Below are 19945 nucleotides of genomic sequence, written 5' to 3' on the forward strand. Positions count from 1 at the left end.
AAATGGCCTAATTGACTATGCCGCAATGAGAGGCGTGGTATTCAAAACTGATATCAATTAGCCAAAAAAGCAAAACGGTCCGACACAGATAATTTCATAATCATTTAGATTTCCAAATTTGGTTACGATTGGTTAAGTTTTGGAGGAGGAAAAAGAGGAGTACGAAACCTCGATTTTTGTCATTTTTACGCAGGATTTTTCGCCTCAGCTGCAGTTGTCCCTATCGCACTAATTTTAGGGGCGGAGTCAAGTTTCTAAATACGTACACAGCCAGAAAAGTGATGGGCAATAGTCGACATTTAATGTCGATAATCTAGTGATGTAAGAAGTTATCGATAAACCGTCTTGTGTGAAAATATCTAGATCCTCCTAAGACACAAGGGGTTTTGCGTTGAGAGGGAACACATTTTTGTAGTTACATAGGTACAATCTATTTATTCTATTTTGAACTTTTTGATTCTAATATTTCAAATTAGAAATCAAAATCAAAAATATTTTATTGCATGGTTATGGGTTTACAAAATTTGTAGGTACAGTCACGCTCCGTAATTGTCGAGCAATTTAAGGTCCTAGCTAGGGAATGCAATCTCGCACCAAGATTGGCGATTCGAGATCTCGCACGAAAAATCCGAATCGAGATTGGGTGTTTCGAGATCTCGACGGTCAGATTTTCGGGATCGAGATTAATATCTCGACGAGATCGAATTTGACAAAGTAACTAAAAATGTGTTAATTTAATCAATAATCTCTAAGAATTCCATAGATATAGACATCGTAAAATCGGGCGTATCGAGATATTCCTAGGAATATAATGAAACGCCGACATTTCATGATCTGCCTAGCGAACACCAGCCATTTTGCGTAAACCTCAAGGTGCGATATTCTGATATTCCTATAGTCTATAGGCAAATTAAACAAAAGTCGTCTCCTTCACGATTTTCGTCGACATTTCTTCTAAATACCTAAAACTGGTATGGACGTGTTCCTCGTGGTCTCCAGAATATGAATAGACCGGTTTTTATTTTATGGAGGGGGGGGGACGTGTCGAAAAAAAGGAAGGAAAAAGTGGGCGGCCGACCAGCATTGATATTTGTTCACGTCTTTAGTCCTATGGGACCGATCGGTTCGTGTGAGATGTCGTTTGAAAGAGTATTAAACGTGCAATTATTGTTTTATAATAACCGTAGTCATGACTGTAGTCATTTATAAACTATTTAAAATATATGATTTTTTACCGTGCATGGATGGCATAAGTACTGACAAAACATGCGTCTAACTCAATAAATTATAACTGTACCGCAATTAATGTTATTATAAAATAAACGAAAAATTTCATTAGCTTTCCAAAAACATAAGTTTTATTGATGTATGATATTATACATATAACAAAGTAATGATGAATTTTGTTCCGTCACGTAAATGGCGGGCGACCGACCTCAACTGATCATTATTTCTCGGCTTCTATTTTACTGATCAATTGGTGATGCATACCATTAGAAAGAATATTAAACATACTATAATTGGTTTCTAATAACCGTAGTCATAACTGTAGTCATTTACAAAATCATTGAAAATATGTATATGATTTCTCGATCAATTATTTTACAATGCGCCCGCTATGAAGCTAGGAATATCAAAGAATGCATTGCTCTGATGGATCTGCCGTCTCTTTCATAAGGAAGATCGTGATATGCCTGGGGCCTGGGTTAATATTAGATCAGGAAATGGTGGCGTTTCATGATACGCCAAGGATTACGATTTTACGATATGCCGCCGACATACTACTTATTTAAGGTACCTCATGTTATTAACTCACATTATAGACGGGTCTAAAGCGAATTATATTCAATTACCTTTATTTACCGACGTTTCGACACAGGTTTCACTGGTCGTGGTCGCGGCTGACTGATTGTCCCAGCAAAATGTCAAAACAGAGATTTGTGCATCTACCCGACGAAAAGTGTCTATAATGTGAGTTAATATGTATTCAAAACGCGAAAGTTTAAAATATTATACCTCATGTTATATTTTGAAAATAACAACAACAAATTAAATATTTAACATAAATCAATTTTAATTTTTACTTTACTTCTATGAAATGCTATCGATGTTAAACCACTATTTACCTTCACTTAGAAACTGCGTAACAATAATAGAGCTAAAGCCGGACACATAAGTAATAGCACTGCCTGAACAACATGAATCTAAGGTCATATATTACTTAAAACAAAGTATTTCACTTTCAGTCTTGTTCAAGATCTCGAATATATTAATCGAGATCTCGACCGAGATTGCATATATCGAGATTTCCTGTCAACTAGGTTAAATTTCGAAAAAACGTGCGAGATCTAGCGAGATCTCGAAATTGCGAGATCTAGATAGCATTTGGCTAGTGCTAGCTGAATTGGTTGTTTCATACACTTACTCTTACTCTATAGAATGTCCAATCCTGCCTTACAAAGACGTTAATATTTATATTTGTCATGTCTATATTTCGTTTCTGAGCATTATTGAAAAAAAAAATACTTACTTGATACTAGTATTAACCACTAAGTACTTAAATAGGGTAATTCGCCAGTAACAGGCCACTATTAGTAACTGGCCACGCCAAACCAAAAACCGGGCAAGTGCGAGTCGGACTCGCGCACGAAGGGTTCCGTACCATAATGCAAAACAAAAACAAAAAAAAGCAAAAAAAAAAACGGTCACCCATCCAAGTACTGACCACTCCCGACGTTGCTTAACTTTGGTCAAAAATCACGTTTGTTGTATGGGAGCCCCATTTAAATCTTTATTTTATTCTGTTTTTAGTATTTGTTGTTATAGCGGCAACAGAAATACATCATCTGTGAAAATTTCAACTGTCTAGCTATCACGGTTAGTGAGATACAGCCTGGTGACAGACGGACGGACGGACGGACGGACGGACGGACGGACGGACGGACAGCGAAGTCTTAGTAATAGGGTCCCGTTTTACCCTTTGGGTACGGAACCCTAAAAATGAATTCTATTCACCTATAAATAGAATTCATTTTAGTATAAGGTGGCCAGTTATTGAAACCTTATACTTACTAAAATGAATTCTGTATAGAGGTGAATAGAATTCATTTTTAGTTTAGGGCGGCCAGTTACTGGCGAATTACCCTATTCGATATCGAGTTCCGTAAACGTAAGCCGGGTAAGTAAAAAAGTTCAATCGCAATAGGGTAATTCGTCAGTGGCCACCCCAAACCAAAAATGAATTATATTCACCTATAAATAGAATTAATTTAAGTATAAAGTGGCCAGTTATTGAAGTTATTGAAACCTTATACTAAAATGAATTCTGTTTATAGGTGAATAGGATTCATTTTAAGTTTAGGGCGGCCAGTTATTAAAAGTGGCCAGTTACTGGCGAATTACCCTGCTTAGTAGTAGCAGTAACAAAAAGTGGCAATGCAAATTGCAATCAGTGAGGTGCGCGCCAGCGCGAGTACGGGCGCACCGCACGCGTCTGTGTGCGTGCATTACACATACACATACAGTATCTCACGCCGCGGTTACGCCCCGTCAGAGCGACGGGTATATTCAGCTTGAAATCTCAAAATTGACTTTTAGCTCAGCTCCCGTTTCGTCTTAATATCTGCTTCGATTATATAACTAGCTGCAAGTTTTAATTTGGAATAACGACGCCTGTTGCTAATTAGCAATACCACCATAAATTTATGGCGGTGCTGTTAAGCATAAGTAAGTATACAGAGTAACCGACATCTGTTTAAAACTTATAACTACTTAATAGGTAATTTTATATATTTCGGGGATCTCGGAAACGGCTCTAAAGGGGCTCACTGATTAACAGTTCGCCGAACGGTATCGGCCTGTCAGTTGTTCGGAACTGTCAACATTTTGTTCTAACTGACAGGCCGGTACCGTCCGGCGGACTGTTAATCAGTGGGCCCCTTAACGATTTCGATGAAATTGGCTATATGGGGGTTTTCGAAAGGGCGATAAATCGATCTATCTAGGTCTTATCTCTGGAAAAACAAGCATTTTTGAGTTTTTATGTTTTCCGAACAATGCTATTAATATAGTGAATTGGCATCAACCTCAATGATTAAATGCAGAATTGCATAAAGTTTTATAACATCTTCAGCTTAAAAGTTTATTATAAGTTTATCGGAGAAAACTGCCTTAGCAATTTCTAATGGAATATCATCTTTATGACAATGTAACAAAATTCAATATCCTTTGAAAAAAGTTATCCTGATCATTAAGAACTGCCAATGTATATTGACAGTTGGATGGGTATCTTTTTTTATCCATGCTGACTGGGCAGCAAAGAGATTTTCATGAGAAAATATCTGTTTCCACTAACGAGGCTAGTTTTAAAGTAATAACTTGCAAAGGAAAATACGTTTTATAGATAGGAACTAAATAGTGAAGTATCGCTCATCTTTCATCACAAATCGAATAATTTTTAAATAAATATTTTTTGATTTGTGTGTTTTAAGTATGTCAATTTTTCTTTGGTATATGACATCTACACCGTGTTTTTATTGAATTCCGTTAACTTCGGGGTATGGTTAAGAACGTTTAAGTGAACTAATTGGCATAGTTAATTTACAAAAAAAAAAAATCTTTTTTTTAAAGAAAAAATTAAGTTTAAAAAGTAATTAAATGTAGCATATAACGCTGTTATAACACGGGCATTACATTTAACTCAACCAAACAATTGAAATCTGTGACATATCAATGTCATTTCGAACATCGATCGACCGAGATTGTACTTAAGTTTAGTAGCAAATGTATGAACTCATTCTTAACACTAACCAACATGTAAACCAGCCCTAAGGCAAGTGTACACGCTTGTAGAGGCCTTGTAGGAAAAAAATAAATTAGTGATTATCTCCGAAATGGAGTTAATTAGAACATCGGTGTCTTTGAGAAAGTTACTTAATTTAAGCTCAGGAATGCACCCTTGAAATTAACGGAAATCAAAAAAAACACGGTGTATTTTCAGCTTATAATTGTTGTCTACCTGTCTAAACATAAATTGTATTATACATTTACACTGCCAATAAAAAGTAAAAGAAAAAATTAAATTAGATATATAACATTAAACCCGCCCACAAATATGTGTTTTTTTCCAGAAATATGGTATTTATTATTCTAATTCTGACGTTGGTCGTGACACGTAATTTTTGTAACGATAACATTTCAACAAGGTGTTATTATATTTTTTTTGACGAGCAGGCCTTGTTGGGCAGTCTTGTAACACTCATATTAGAAGAGTCTATTCATAACGATGAAAAGTGATCTCTCATGCGATAGTACTTGTTCTAAGGTCCCGTTTTCTAAGGGGACCTTGCATTTTGGAGACAAAGCAAACCGCTTGGAACAGGTGTTTCTGGGGGTGATCTGAGCCGATTAAGCCCGGTTGCCAAGAGGTTCCAGCCAGCAGGTGGGCAGGGGAGGGGGGGGAAAAGTGGCTCCGGCGCGCCTCACTCTAAGCTATATATCTGCATACATCTAGCAACTATATCAAGTTTGGTGTCTTTTTCGTGTAATTCGAGGATGAAGAATTCATTTCTGTGACTAAATTTTCGCTCTTCCATACAAAAAAATCGAGAAATTAAAAATTCCAAAAAAATCTTTTCACTTTTTTTTTCGAAAATCCTCTACTAAATTAAAACTATGAGGATTTGCTCTAGAAAAAAAATACCTGTGAATAGCCCAGTTATCCTACTATATAGAATAGTAAACTTGTTAAACATTTTTTTTTCATAACTCTGTTAAAAAAAATGTTTTGTGTCGCGCGGCGTACCTGCATTGTAAGAGCGGTATGCAGCGTTTAGGATTTTTAAGTATGTTTCGATGGTTTCTGATAAGTTGTGATAAGTTGTTATTCTTCTGGTTGTAGAAAATTACTTCTGGACGTAATATATATACAAATATAAATTAAATGTATAAATATAGATGTTGGGAAAACTTTCGCCAATAGAGTTATTATAAATGTGATAAAATTAACAAAGCAGATATTTGACAAAAATGCGGGTTAAAATACGAGTAAGATATATACTGTTCGCAATTGCCACTACATGCGCATGGGTCCGTGCATTTTAGTTTATTCTTAACGCAGTTGCACCTCCCTGCGCATTTTGTTTTACAGCGGCAACGAATAAGCTCTAAACAAGCAGCAGCCGCCGCAGGTAGGCTTGTACATATGGGCTCCCAATAACCATTTTGTTTGGACCAGCTCCAGTCAGCAGGACATGGTAGCTGTTGCTGAGGGGCTATAATCTGTCCCTAAACATAGCCTCCTTGGTAAACTGCACGGAGAATATGTTTACGTAGGTAGCGCATCTTCCATTGGAGGCAGATTCTCGAACTGAAGATTTCTTTTTGTAAAAAGTACTTTTCGGCACTCTTTTGCACTCGTACTTGTACCTGATCTACTCGTAAAATCAGTAACAAAATACTATGCATTTTGTTAAAATAACGTCTAGGGGCCAATTCACACCTCGTAATTCAAATCTGTCCATACTTACTATTGTAAGACTCTTACTTGCCATATAAGACAATAACATTTTTTATCAATATTGGCAATGTTTGCCGTATTTAAACCCCTCCGTTACGGCAGGATATGCGCTCCAAGCTTGAAATACGCTTTTTTCCCTATCCATACAAAAAAGAAACAGTGTCGCAACCTGAAAAGGTGTGGAAGAATGACAAGACTTCTGACCTTTCTGGTCCTGTAAAATAAATTATATATTTGCGTTACAAATAAAATCATATATTTAAAGAAAGTTTGCAGCACGTGACCAATTGCCCTGGTGAGCTGTCTCGTATACTGCGGTGACATATTTATTTTATTTACAATTAATGGAGGATTGGCCCAGGAACGAATCACCTGTTCGTCTCGTGCCATGCTATTGCATTTTCTTAAGGTAACGTTTGTAGTTCTTCCATTAATTGTAAATAAAATAAATAAATATGTCACCGCAATAAGAGACAGGTCAACTGGGCTAATGGTCACGTGCTGCAAACTTTCGTTAAATATATGATTTTATTTGTAACTCATAGATATATTATTATTTTACAGGACCAGAAAGGATAGTAGTCTTGCCATTCTTCCACGCCTTTTCAGATTACAACACAGTTTCTTTGTGTGTGGAAAGGGAAAAAAGCGTATTTCAAGCTTAAAGCGCATATCCTGCTGTAACGGAGGGACTTCTTCTACGTTACACTCTTGATAGAGTGGTCGTGGCCATTATGAAAACTTTTGAGCGACTCATTTAACGACACGTCGCCATTCCTCCCGTAGAGCTGCTTTCCGGAAGCATTCGCTTACTGTGACCGACACACTGATTTGGTTTGGTCAGTCCATCTCATTAGAGATCTTCCTCTAGCCCTGTCACCTCCTACTCTTTCTTGCACAACTAGACGTTCTGTAGATGCTCCGTCTCGACGAGACACGTGTCGAAAGAAGTTGAGTACCGAGTTTTGCCCGTAAAAAGCAACCGCTCTTTAATGCCAAGCTCCTCAATAATTGATGCTCAGTCCATGATATGCCCAGCATTTGTCTCCAGCACCACATCTCTAGTGCATTCACTTTCTGTTTTTCGGATGCCCTTAGTGTGCATGTGAGACATACAGCATACAGAAAAGTGGGAAATATGAGGGATCAGACAAGCCTGGTTTTAGAGGTCCTTGTAATGTTCCGGAGGGATTTAAATACGGTAAACAAAACAACATTGAGCAGTTAATTTTGGAAAAAATTGTTATTGTCTTGTATGACAAGTAAGAGTCTTACAATATTAAATCTGAACGGATTTTAATTACGAGATGTGAATTGGTTCTTAGACATTATTTTGATACTATGCATTGTGTTACTGTGCTCGGATCAGGTACAAGTACAAGTGTAAAAGAGTGCCGAAAGGTACTTTTCACAAAAAGAAATCTTCAGTTCGAGAATCTGCCTCCAATGGAAGATGCGCTACCTACTTAAACATATTCTCCGTGCAGTTTACCAAGGAGGCTATGTTTAGGGACAGATTATAGCCCCTCAGCAACAGCTACCATGTCCTGCTGACTGGAGCTGGTCCAAACAAAATGGTTATTGGGAGCCCATATGTACAAGCCTACCTGCGGCGGCTGCTGCTTGTTTAGAGCTTATTCGTTGCCGCTGTAAAACAAAATGCGCAGGGAGGTGCAACTGCGTTAAGAATAAACTAAAATGCACGGACCCATGCGCATGTAGTGGCAATTGCAAACAATATATATCTTAATCGTATTTTAACCCGCATTTTTGTCAAACATCTGCTTTGTTAATTTTATCACATTTATAATAACTCTATTGGCGAAAGTTTTCCCAACATCTATATTTATACATTTAATTTATATTTGTATATATATCACGTCCAGAAGTAATTTTTTACAACCAGAAGAATAACAACTTATCACAACTTATCAGAAACCATCGACACATACTTAAAAATCCTAAACGCTGCATACCGCTCTTACAATGCAGGTACGCCGCGCGACACAAAACATTTTTTTTAACAGAGTTATGAAAAAAAAAATGTTTAACTAGTTTACTATTCTATATAGTAGGATAACTGGGCTATTCACAGGTATTTTTTTTCTGGAGCAAATCCTCATAGTTTTAATTTTGTAGAGGATTTTCGAAAAAAAAAGTGAAAGGTTTTTTTTTGAATTTTTAATTTTTTGATTTTTTTGTATGGAAGAGTGAAAATTTAGTCACAGAAATGAATTTTTCATCCTCGAATTACACGAAAAAGACACCAAACTTGATATAGTTGCTAGATGTATGCAGATATATAGCTTAGAGTGAGGCGCGCCGGAGCCACTTTTCCCCCCCCTCCCCTGCCCACCTGCTGGGTGGAACCTCTTGGCAACCGGGCTTAATCGGCTCAGATCACCCCCAGAAACACCTGTTCCAAGCGGTTTGCTTTGTCTCCAAAATGCAAGGTGGTGGACCTTAGAACCCCAGCTACGAAGCGAAATTGTGCATTCAATTATCCTTTGATGGAGTCTATTTTTTTATGAAGTTTATATAAATCGGTGACAGGCAAATAAAAAATGTACCTTTATTTATAGCAGCTTATGTTTTTACGACCGAATATAGCTGCTTTTGAATCATATGAGTGAGAAATTGAATTATTCATAGAAATATCAAACATTAAATCATTGCCGACTTGACGTAACATGGTTACTGCCTTTCACAATATTTGTAAAATAAAATCTCAATATTTATTATAGTAATAAATACACAATTTCGGGCGTGCTAGCGTGTATTTTTTAGGGTTCCGTACCCAAAGGGTAAAACGGGACCCTATTACTAAGACTTCGCTGTCCGTCCGTCCGTCCGTCCGTCCGTCCGTCCGTCCGTCTGTCACCAGGCTGTATCTCACGAACCGTGATAGCTAATTTGAAATTTTCACAGATGATGTACATCTGTTGCCGCTATAACAACATATACTAAAAACAGAATAAAATAAAGATTTAAATGGGGCTCCCATACAACAAACGTGATTTTTGACCAAAGTTAAGCAACGTCGGGAGTGGTCAGTACTTGGATGGGTGACCGTTTTTTTTGCTTTTTTTTGCATTATGGTACGGAACCCTTCGTGCGCGAGTCCGACTCGCACTTGCCCGGTTTTTTTTTTTTTTTTTTATGAAATAGGAGGCAAACGAGCAGACGGATCACCTGGTGGTAAGCGATTACCGCCGCCCATGGACACCCGCAACACCAGAAGAGTTGCAAGCGCGTTGCCGGCCTTTAAGATGATGATGATGATGATGGATTGTTACGGGAGCTATCATCGCAAGGAAAGGGGAATTTATGTTTAAGTACAATGTTTTGTTTAAGTTGGAAAAGATAACGGAATGTTTTTCATCTTGTAATGTATACCACGGAATTTTTCTTCATACTTACAGTAATTTAAGGAATTCCATTACGTCACGTTTTAATACCTATTTAATTATTTATTTTAATTTTAATTAAAAAACACGACGAAGCTATAAAATGAGTGGGAGAGTAATGCGATATTTTGTGAACAAACACTTTAACCAATTTATAAACTTTTTAGAAATGAATTATTATTATTTATTATTTTTGACTTCGCATGCTCCATTTCTATGTGAAAATCAATTTATGACTATAAATTAACTTGCTAACTAAAAATGCGCATACATAATAGATGTTTCAATGTTACTCGGGTATCAGCGCATTTAAATATGATTATTTATTTAGTCAGAAGGCATGCAAATAAAAAGAAAAGTATTTACATGATCCAAAACATTATCTGACAAACAATTACAAATGTTCGGATCTGTGTTATCTTAAAAATCCAGAAACAACAATAGAAAGTCGTAAACCGCAGCTCACGGCACATAAATCTGCCGGCAAATAAAACAGAGATAGCCAAGGAATATGTATGATTTGCAGCGATAAACATATCTCACGCAGACGCGAGTTGTTCATATTTAAACTAGCAAATCTTATAGCTGGGGAGCTGGCGATGTTAAATGTGTAGTTACTTACTTACTCGAGCGTCGTAGAGACTGATCGGAATCGAAAGATTATATTATTTTTGTCTATTTGTCTACATTTTTTTTACATTTTGTCTACATTTTTTCTACATTTTGTCTACATTTTTTTTAATTCGGGGGTTGGTGCTTAAAAATCGTTAAGTAGGTAAATTAGGGAATTGGTCGTTTTGGTCCAAATTAATGCATTAATTTTTCCATAACTTAATCTGACCATTATTTGTACGCATTTCCTTAATCTGACGGATTTGGAATAATTTGGACTAAAATGTCCAAATCCACAATGCGATTTGTTGAACCCCACTAACCAACGGCTTAACATAGACGGCTGAAAGCGGTTAAGGTAAACTCCACGGGGTAGCAAGATATCACTTATAATTATATTAATCTGACGCGCTCGAGTAACTGCAAAAATCCCCTCTTGGGCTCCCCTACCATTAGCTTTACTGATAAAATTAACTCACTTTTGTGTTTAAGAAGTATAAGACTTTATGTAATTGATTAAAATCTTTAGTAACACAAAGGCGTAACTTACAAGCATCTTATGGCTGGTTAAGACTTTTTGTTATTGAATGGGAAACGAGATTGCGTTTCATTTTTATCTAGTTCCCTGGTATCTATTTTAGGGATGCTCATAAAAGAAGTAGGAAGTTTCTGGATGAACGCACAGTTGAGTGCCAACCATCTAAGTGACGCAATGGCGGAAAGGACACTGAAAAAAATATGATCTATCGAGCACACATTGAAGTGATTTAATTAAGATTAGCAGAAAACTTTACTGCTTGGTTCGATAGGCTCATATGGAACTGTTTAAATCATTAAACGGTAATGCAATTTCAATTGTTTTAAACTTTTTTTTCAGTGTCCGTCTTTTTGTTTTTTTTACTTCCTCGCTAATTCATAAAAGTGAGCATGGAGCCCATAATGCCTCAATTTCCCATAAACCTAATTTCATTAGGGAGACGATAGAGGCTCAATAAACCTTTCACCATCAATCAAAACGTCCATGCATGACAAATAGCATCATCGGCTTCGGCTTTCTCTCTATTGTCTCTGGTTTACTCGATAAAATATATACCGGGTGATGGGTCTCTAATGTTTCCCATAAAGTCATAATGTCAAGTCATAATGTTAAGTCATAATGTGTTGTCCACATTTTCGTCAGTCATAATTTGGTTTTTCTCAGTAACGCGTAAATTTCCAGAATTGCCATAAAACAAACCTAACCTAACGTAACCTATCTATCTTACGAAAATCCTGAAAAGTTAACGGTTTCAGAATTATGACTAACGATAATCTGACAACCTTACATTATGACTTTCAATAATTAAGTTGATTTTGTTATCTCTGACCGAACTCTCAGGAGTGAATATGTAAGTCATACTGAACAACTTTTACAATGGGGCCAACCACGAAATCGCAAAATAAAAGCAGCTGTCATACACTTCGGTGAATCAGAGTCAATGTGAAAACATAATAAAACAGCACATTTTTTCGCGATTTCGGGGTTGGCCCCATTGGAAAAGTTGTTCAGTATGACCATTCACCCCTCAGAGTTTGTTCAGAGATGACAATCATCCTGTATAAATATTAATTAACATTCCATGTAGTAAGTATTAAAAAACCAAGATCCGTAATTAAAAACAGGTGGTAAATGTGAATATTTCAACGATTTTTTTTCAATGCGCTTACTAAGTATATTTCGTTTTTTGTTCTATTACAAAAAAAGTAATCAATCTTAACGTGTATGTATTTTTAAAATCAATATAACGAATTTTATTCTGTCTCAAATATTAACGATATTTTAAAATCATTAACGAATTTTATTCTGGCTCAAATATCAACGATAGTACTACTACCGATTACTTAAAGATAAAATGTTAATTTAAATTCAAATTAAATTCCTCTGCTTATTAAGTCCCCGTCTTTGTCCAATCAGCTCGTTTCGAAGAAAACTACGAGCTTTTCCTATCTTCTTATAATCTTTTATTCGAAAACCAATCTTACTCTATTGAGATTGGGTTCAAAATTAATTGCAACTGATTCGATAGATTCAGAGATGCAATCCCAATCGTTTAGTTAGTTCGAGCAAACCAGTATAGAATTAGACCAAGATAAGTCTGCAGCGATCTTGATAGCCTAAAATGTACAAGTGTTATTTTATAAATAACGACGTATAGTGCTATACGGCCCAATCGAACAATGTTTAAGATATCACACTGATACAATACCGATCTGTCAATGTGACATTTCTTTAACCAAAAACGTCACTTTTGACACTGACCGGATTGATATGTATCGGTGTGACACCTTATAAGCATCCTTCGAATTGCGCCGTCTAGTTTTGTAGATATTGCCAATTTTCACTATCACCCCGCTTCCGAAGTTAACCCGATGCACCTTACAGCTTGGTAAAAAAGAGTTTCCTTTCAAACCAATTTATATAAGAAAACGGGACGACATCGACACTACAGTGTTGCCACTTTTTATCTACTCTTTTTTGCCAAGCTGTACCTACATTGGTTCTTCAAACATCACTCGTACAGTCACCTGCAATAATATGTTACTCTTCGAAGGCCGCAAAAATATGTGACACGCTCTTATGGCTCTACAAATAAGACAGTGTCAGATATTTTTGCGGCCTCCGAAGAGTAACATATTATTGCAGGTGACTGTACTTGCGTGTTCGATGGCAATACTCGGTTTGATACCTTTGGCTTAACGGAGCGCGGCCTGTCTTTGAAATCACGTTTCCAATTACGGTTTATGTGAAATTCTAGTAGATTTTAATCCATTTTGTTAGGTTTTGTTATAACTAGAAGATATACCTAGTTGTTTGTGTATTAAGAGAGCAGAAATATTATTTGTCCTAATTTTGTGTACCGATCAAGATTTTATAGAGTCCCTAGCATAGCTAGTTAAGGAGCCTACAGATTACCAGTTCGCCGGACGATATCAGCCCGTCAATCGTAAAAGGTGATAGTTGCGAACAAGTCGAACAACTGACTGGCTGATATCGTCCGGCGAACTAATAATCTGTGGGCCCCTTTAGAGACTGAAATGAGAATTTAAATATCTTTCTCGTTATATTTTTTTGCATCTCCGCTGCTGAAAAAACGTGATCTTTGCTTTGAATCTGTCGCTTCGCTCAAGATTCTATATTAAAAACATTAGCTTGCCCGGTTTTCAAAATAAGCATTCGCAACAAAACCCTACTTGCTCTGTTGTTGCACAAATAACTAGTTTAATTTGATTCCAACACAAACAGTCCAAAGTTAATTTAATTTGCAGTGTAATAAACCTCAGTTACAGTGCTGCTACGAAGGAAAACTAAATTCCAACCGCCAGGAGGTTGATTTTAATTTATAAATTAGTTATGGGTTTGAACTGGTTTTGATACAAACTTGACGATCGTCCGTCCGTCGTAGATATTAGATGAAAATTTTAAAAATCGGTTAATCTAGGCAACCGTGGACTGGACCAAATCTATGACTGTTATACTTATTATAATATATCAAAATAAGCTTTCATTTGATATATTAAAGTATTCAACTATTAAAAAACAGAAAAAAGTGAAAAACCTTTTTTTTTACTGTCCGTACGCAATTTAACTAGGCAACCTATTTGCAATGTGTCAATGTGAATATTATTTACTATTTATTTCTTATAATACAATATTCACCCTCCTCTGTTATTTATTATCACAAACAAATAACAGAGGTGGGTGAATATTACTATCTCCTACTATGAATAAAATAGTTGCATGAGATTTTTTCCAACCACATCAAGTTCGTTGTTAAAAACATCTTTCTGTTAGTTTGCAGTAAAAATTTGCGGGTGCAGGTGCTTTGTTAAATACAAATTTTGTTATAATTTCAATAAAAGAATCATATTGGTTACATAAATGATTAACCATGGTAATTTCTTCCATGGGATGAAGGTGCTTTCTTCAGATTTTCTAAGTGGTACTCGTATTTTCGATACAATATCATTAGGGATGGGAATAAATACTCTTTCTTTCTCCATAGATCACGGTGTTCAGGATCCAAGAAAGAGCAGAAGGCGGGGAAGTACAGGAGCTGGACCAGGTCATCCTAACAGCACTGTTCCGGGCACAGCACTTGTCTCCCAGCGAGCAGCTGTCTCTGGCTCTGACATGGAACAGGGTGGACATCGCGCGGTCGGAAATCTTCGTGTACGGACAGGAATGGCCTCCAGGTAAGGATCTCAAAGGGAATCACAATGTTCATGATTTTCATGATTTAGGAACAGATGGTGGTAAAATAGAGATGGACTAAATGATATTAACAGCACTGTTCCAAGCACATCTTCTATTTCCCAGCGGACAGCTGTCTCTGGCTCTGACATATAAGAGAGTGGACATCGCGCGGTCCTAGGTCTTCGTTTACGGACAGGAATGTCCACCAGGTAATAATATCAGCTCGGATGACAGTGTTCTTTATCTAGGAACCGACGGCGGGACTTGGAGCTAAAGAAATGACTTCTAGATAAGATTTTATAACTCAACTCTCCTCTTAAATAAATAAAAATATACTCCAGTGCGTAGGAAGAGATTTGTGTAACTAATAATGAATAAGAGATATTTAGGAAAAATAGTTCCTTCTTCTAAATGAGGTTTAGTACCTTCAAATCAAGAGTGAACAGGCACCTTCTGGGCGAGCTCGCTCCATCGTAGGCCACGCCTACGCCTCGGCTAGTCTGTGGCCATGAGTAAACCCATGCATAATAAAAAAAAAAAAAATAGTTAACATTGGCCGAGACGTGGCCGGTTCTTGGAAGGCATGTTCAGGAGCTTCGCGTTACAGAGATGAAGATGCTGCGATGGATGTGCGGCGTTACGCGCGCTGACCGCATCCGTAACGAGTACATCCGCGGCAGCCTCGCAGTCAGTGACGTAGCAGAGAAGCTCCAAGAATGTCGCCTCCGGTGGTTCGGCCACGTTTGTCGCAGGCCAGCTGACTACGTAGGAAACATATGCCTTAACCTAGCCCTTGACGGCCCCCGACCCCGCGGCAGACCAAAAAAGCGATGGCTCGATGTCGTGAAAGCAGATATGAGCGTGAATGGGCTCACACGAGACGACGCCCAGGATCGCGCAAAGTGGAGGAAAGCAAGTAGGAAAGCGGACCCTGGCAAAGGCCGGGATAACGCTAGGTAGAAGAAGAAGAAGTTAACATTAATGTCAACGCCATTTTGAATTTATAAGACCGGATTCACATTGTTTTTATCTCTTGGTGTGTAATTTCATTCATTCATTCGGTTCCATTCGCCTTTAAATTGAGACATGTAACGAACTGGACTAGTGCTTGTAAATTATTCCACCAAAGTGTGTCCTAAAATTGCTCTGGCTAATGAAAATTTATCCGACGCCAGGGAACGGATACTAAATTGGAATAACCGTGGAGCAAACACCGGAGGCGCCGAGGCTTTTGAACAAACAAACATGTTTGTTAGCACATAGTAAGGACAGGTGAAATGAGGTTTTGATAAATCACGTAGGGATAAAACTCGATACTTTTAAAGTTTTAAAATTAAATTTAATTAAATCTTTGCGATCAGGCCTTTACGCCCCAGTACGGTATTGATTGAAAGAATCGATTTAGTTTTTTTTTACGCAAAGAACCTTTTTGAATGTTCACATGTTGCTTATGGCTTATACCATCTGGGCAGACAAATTTTAAACGAATACCACGATTGATTCTTGACGCTATGATGGAACATACATACTACGCATACATTAACTTATAGTTGCTTTTTCACTTCCCTTTTCACGTTAATTTGAAAATAGGATAAGCAGGTTGCGAAAAACGATTGAATCGATTTGGTTAATTGAAGTGATTTTGTTTTTATGAAGCAGGTAATATAGGACGAAGTAATCATATTAGGTTGGGTAACCTTACCTTTACTTGTATTTTTTTCAATTGGTAATATAAAAACACGCAAACTATTACTACTAAAACGCTTCTTGCTGTATCGTGTCTGTGTAGTATGAAAACAAACAACGTAGCGTTCGGCAAATACCTACAAGGCATGTGACGACGGCTGCTTTACGGTTATGCCCGACCCGCCTCTGACGTGTTGTCATGTATTATTCCATGTTTAATGTTACATTAATAATGTAGCAGGAGGGTGTCTGTTCGGTTACCATTCATAGATGGCAGCACATATTGGTACAGTCAGCAGCAATAGTTGCTAAGCGGGCGAGGTGTTTAAAATGATCTTGACGCGACTTTATTGTAAGAGAATAAGAGCGCGTCAAGGTAATTATGAACACCTCGCCCTCTTAGCAACTTCTGCTGCTCACTGTAATATAAAATATAGGACGGTTGGCAAGCTATAGGTAACAGGTCTGGCACATAAATCCGTAGAAAAAAGCGAGATACTGAAAATAATATGTATGGGGTTCTATGAGTCGCAACCATAACATACAAAAGTTTACCGAACTACCTATACTCGTACTTAGAACTACCTATTACTTGTACTTATTTAGTTTGTAATAAATTTTAAGTATGCTGTTCATTTTTTTTTCGTAACAAATAAGCACAATGTCTAGTTTTTTTTTGTAAACTGTCCTAACATTAGGTAAATACTCGACAAAGTAAGATCAATCTGCAATGTTTAAAGCTTCACCTCCTCCTCCTCCTCCTCCTAATATTAATATTATTATTACTCCTGAGTCAAGCGTCAATATTTATTATATATTTTCAAGTCAAGCGTCAATATTTTGGAATAAAACCTTAAATCCCTAATTGTTGAACACCGGCTGCACACAACACACACGACCTTCACGGCTCCGTGTTACATGAACTCCGGTTGTTCGCCCTTGTCGCCAGCTGCGAACTTTGCTTTTAGAGTTCTGCCGTAAAATTATCTTTAAGGTTTCTGCTTTTCGCACAGCTTAACCTTTCGTATGCTCCTGTCAAAAAAATGACATTTATATAGCAATCATAATAAATACATGTTTAAGTTGAATATACCGGGTGTGGCCTGTAATATGAGCAAAAAATTAAACCGTAGGCTGTACTCCTCATATTGACCAACATTTGTTCAGCGACTTTTAAAAATTACTTGTGGTTTGATTTTTAATACACAAGTTTATTCTAAAACGCAATGTATTGCGAATTTTGTTATGTTTAAGGCGTAACAAGCAACGTCAATCACAATGATAATGGCGTGGCGATGGCGTCCATTGAAAATAATATTTATTTTGTATGATAAATAGGGAGTCTTTATACTTCATAATTTTAAAAAGTTGTTGAACAAAAGCAAACAAAAGTGTCACCGTTTGAGGAGTACAATCTATGTTTTAATTATTTGCTCGTGTTACAGGCCACACCCGGTATATAGAGCAGATCTGCTCGTAAGCATACCAAAGGTTTAGGCTCACTTTTACACTTGAGTAGTTTGTCTGTAATTTTCTATTATATTCTCTCGCCGGCCAGAGGCCTATAAAAAGGTCTGTTCCATTCTATTTTTAATCTTTATCTTTACTACAAATCAAAATTTAACTTTTCTTGTAAAGTTTTGACATCTGGGCGGCTATAGGTTATAATTGGGTCAATCAACTATATCTTGTTATTATTCTGTCCTATCAGCCAGGAGACAATAGTAGCATAGATTGTTAGACGAACTGCTGTACCATGTTCTACTAACAAGCTCAGTAGATGTCCCATTATGGAATGGTGTTATAACTAGCAAGTTTGGTTCATTTAAATACGAAAAACCTAGAGTTTTAAGAGTGACTCAGGAGATCGTAACCATAGTAACGTGTGACAAGAAAAAGTTGATTAACCCAATTACATTCAAATTTCTAACTGAATCACAACCGAACAAAGTTGAAACACGTTAACATAGATTCCACACACGGAACCCTAAGTCACTTTGCATGCTTCGATAGCCTACAAAAGTTCCTCATGAAATGATAAAACGACTTTGGCATCAGGTGTCTTGCCAAGCGAATTTGAAGGAGTCACTTGTTTTGACGTTATGATAAAACAAATGGAACCTTGTTAACAATGAGGTAAGATTGAAAATACTGTAAATCCCTTATTATAATATCATCAAGTAGTAGAAGACCTTATTGAGTGAGACAAAGGGAGTAAATTGGCGTGAGTTGATTGTTTTAAGGACATTTATAGGTACATTTTGAGATAGCGTTCCGTCATAATACCGGGTGTAATTTTTTAGGTGATACAAGATAATATAAAGACGCGACTGTGACATTCAACTTTTGTTATGAGAGCATCATATTTTTCTGTCCATACGTAATTTTAGTAGGCAACCTATGTGCAATGTGTCAATGTGAATATTATTTATGATTTATTACTTATCAAATATGAATATATAACAGCTGAGGGCAGGTAGATATTATAAGCTTAGAACGTATCTTAGACCATCGTGAAAACTTTGCAATATGATATTATGGTTAAATATCAAGAAACTTTTATTTGATAGAGCTGTGCAATGTTGCCTCAAAATGTTGAGGGAGTGTTTCATTTCAAAACATTACTTACGCTTACTTATTATTTCGTTTTCGATGACCGGAAACTACAGACTCACTCATTCAACCATTCAGTTGAATAAACTTGATTGGAAATTCATATGAATTATTGAATTTGAATCGGCTCCAATATTTAATTATTGGTTGAAAAGCAACGGTCTGTGATAAAATATGAATCATTTTACGGATATACATAAGAAAATTTATTTTAAAGTAGAATATCCGACTGCGTTTGTAATGAAAATTAGTAAATAATTTGAAAGTATTTATTGTTTGTAGCATATAAAGTATATAATCGAGGTAGACTAAGTGCTTTTTGCCAGTGTAGGTACATATTTAAAACATTTATACACACCATAACGGTCTCGAAGGGCTTAAAGGGTAAAGGATATACTTGTAGGATAAGGGAATTCTATCAATCGTGAATATTTTGTTTCCGCTTTCTGAATGTTTATATGTATCTAGGTAGTTCTATAGTTCTATATATATTAATCTATTTAAGTTTGTAGATATATCTTCGCCTAGTACCCGTAGTACAGGCTTTGCATATTTTGGAGCTAAGCCGATCCGTGTAAGATTGTCTCCAAATAGGTATTAATTCATTTAAGACAAAATGTAGATAGCAGTTTCATTTAGCGCTGGTGGCCTAGCGATGAGAGCATGCGACTTGCAATCTGGAGGTCGCGGGTTCAAACCCCGACTCGTACCAATGAGTTATTCGGAACTTATGTACGAAATATCATTTGATATTTACCAGTCGCTTTTCGGTGAAGGAAAACATCGTGAGGAAACCGGACTAATCCCAATAAGGCCTAGTTTACACTTTGGGTTGGAAGGTCAGATGGCAGTCGCTTTCGTAAAAACTAGAGCCTA

General features: G+C 36.9%; 1 protein-coding gene across 1 annotated transcript in view; it reads left to right on the top strand.

Annotated features, from left to right (window-relative positions):
* Window positions 1-19945, top strand: part of LOC134671780 (transient receptor potential cation channel trpm) — a 410982-nt gene that overhangs the window by 335325 nt on the left and 55712 nt on the right. The window contains exon 10 of the mRNA XM_063529610.1: window positions 14580-14769. Coding sequence (XP_063385680.1) covers window positions 14580-14769 — 190 coding nt within the window. The remainder of the gene's footprint in view (window positions 1-14579; window positions 14770-19945) is intronic.

Source organism: Cydia fagiglandana, chromosome 16 (genome assembly GCF_963556715.1).
Source record: "Cydia fagiglandana chromosome 16, ilCydFagi1.1, whole genome shotgun sequence".
NCBI lineage: Eukaryota > Metazoa > Arthropoda > Insecta > Lepidoptera > Tortricidae > Cydia > Cydia fagiglandana.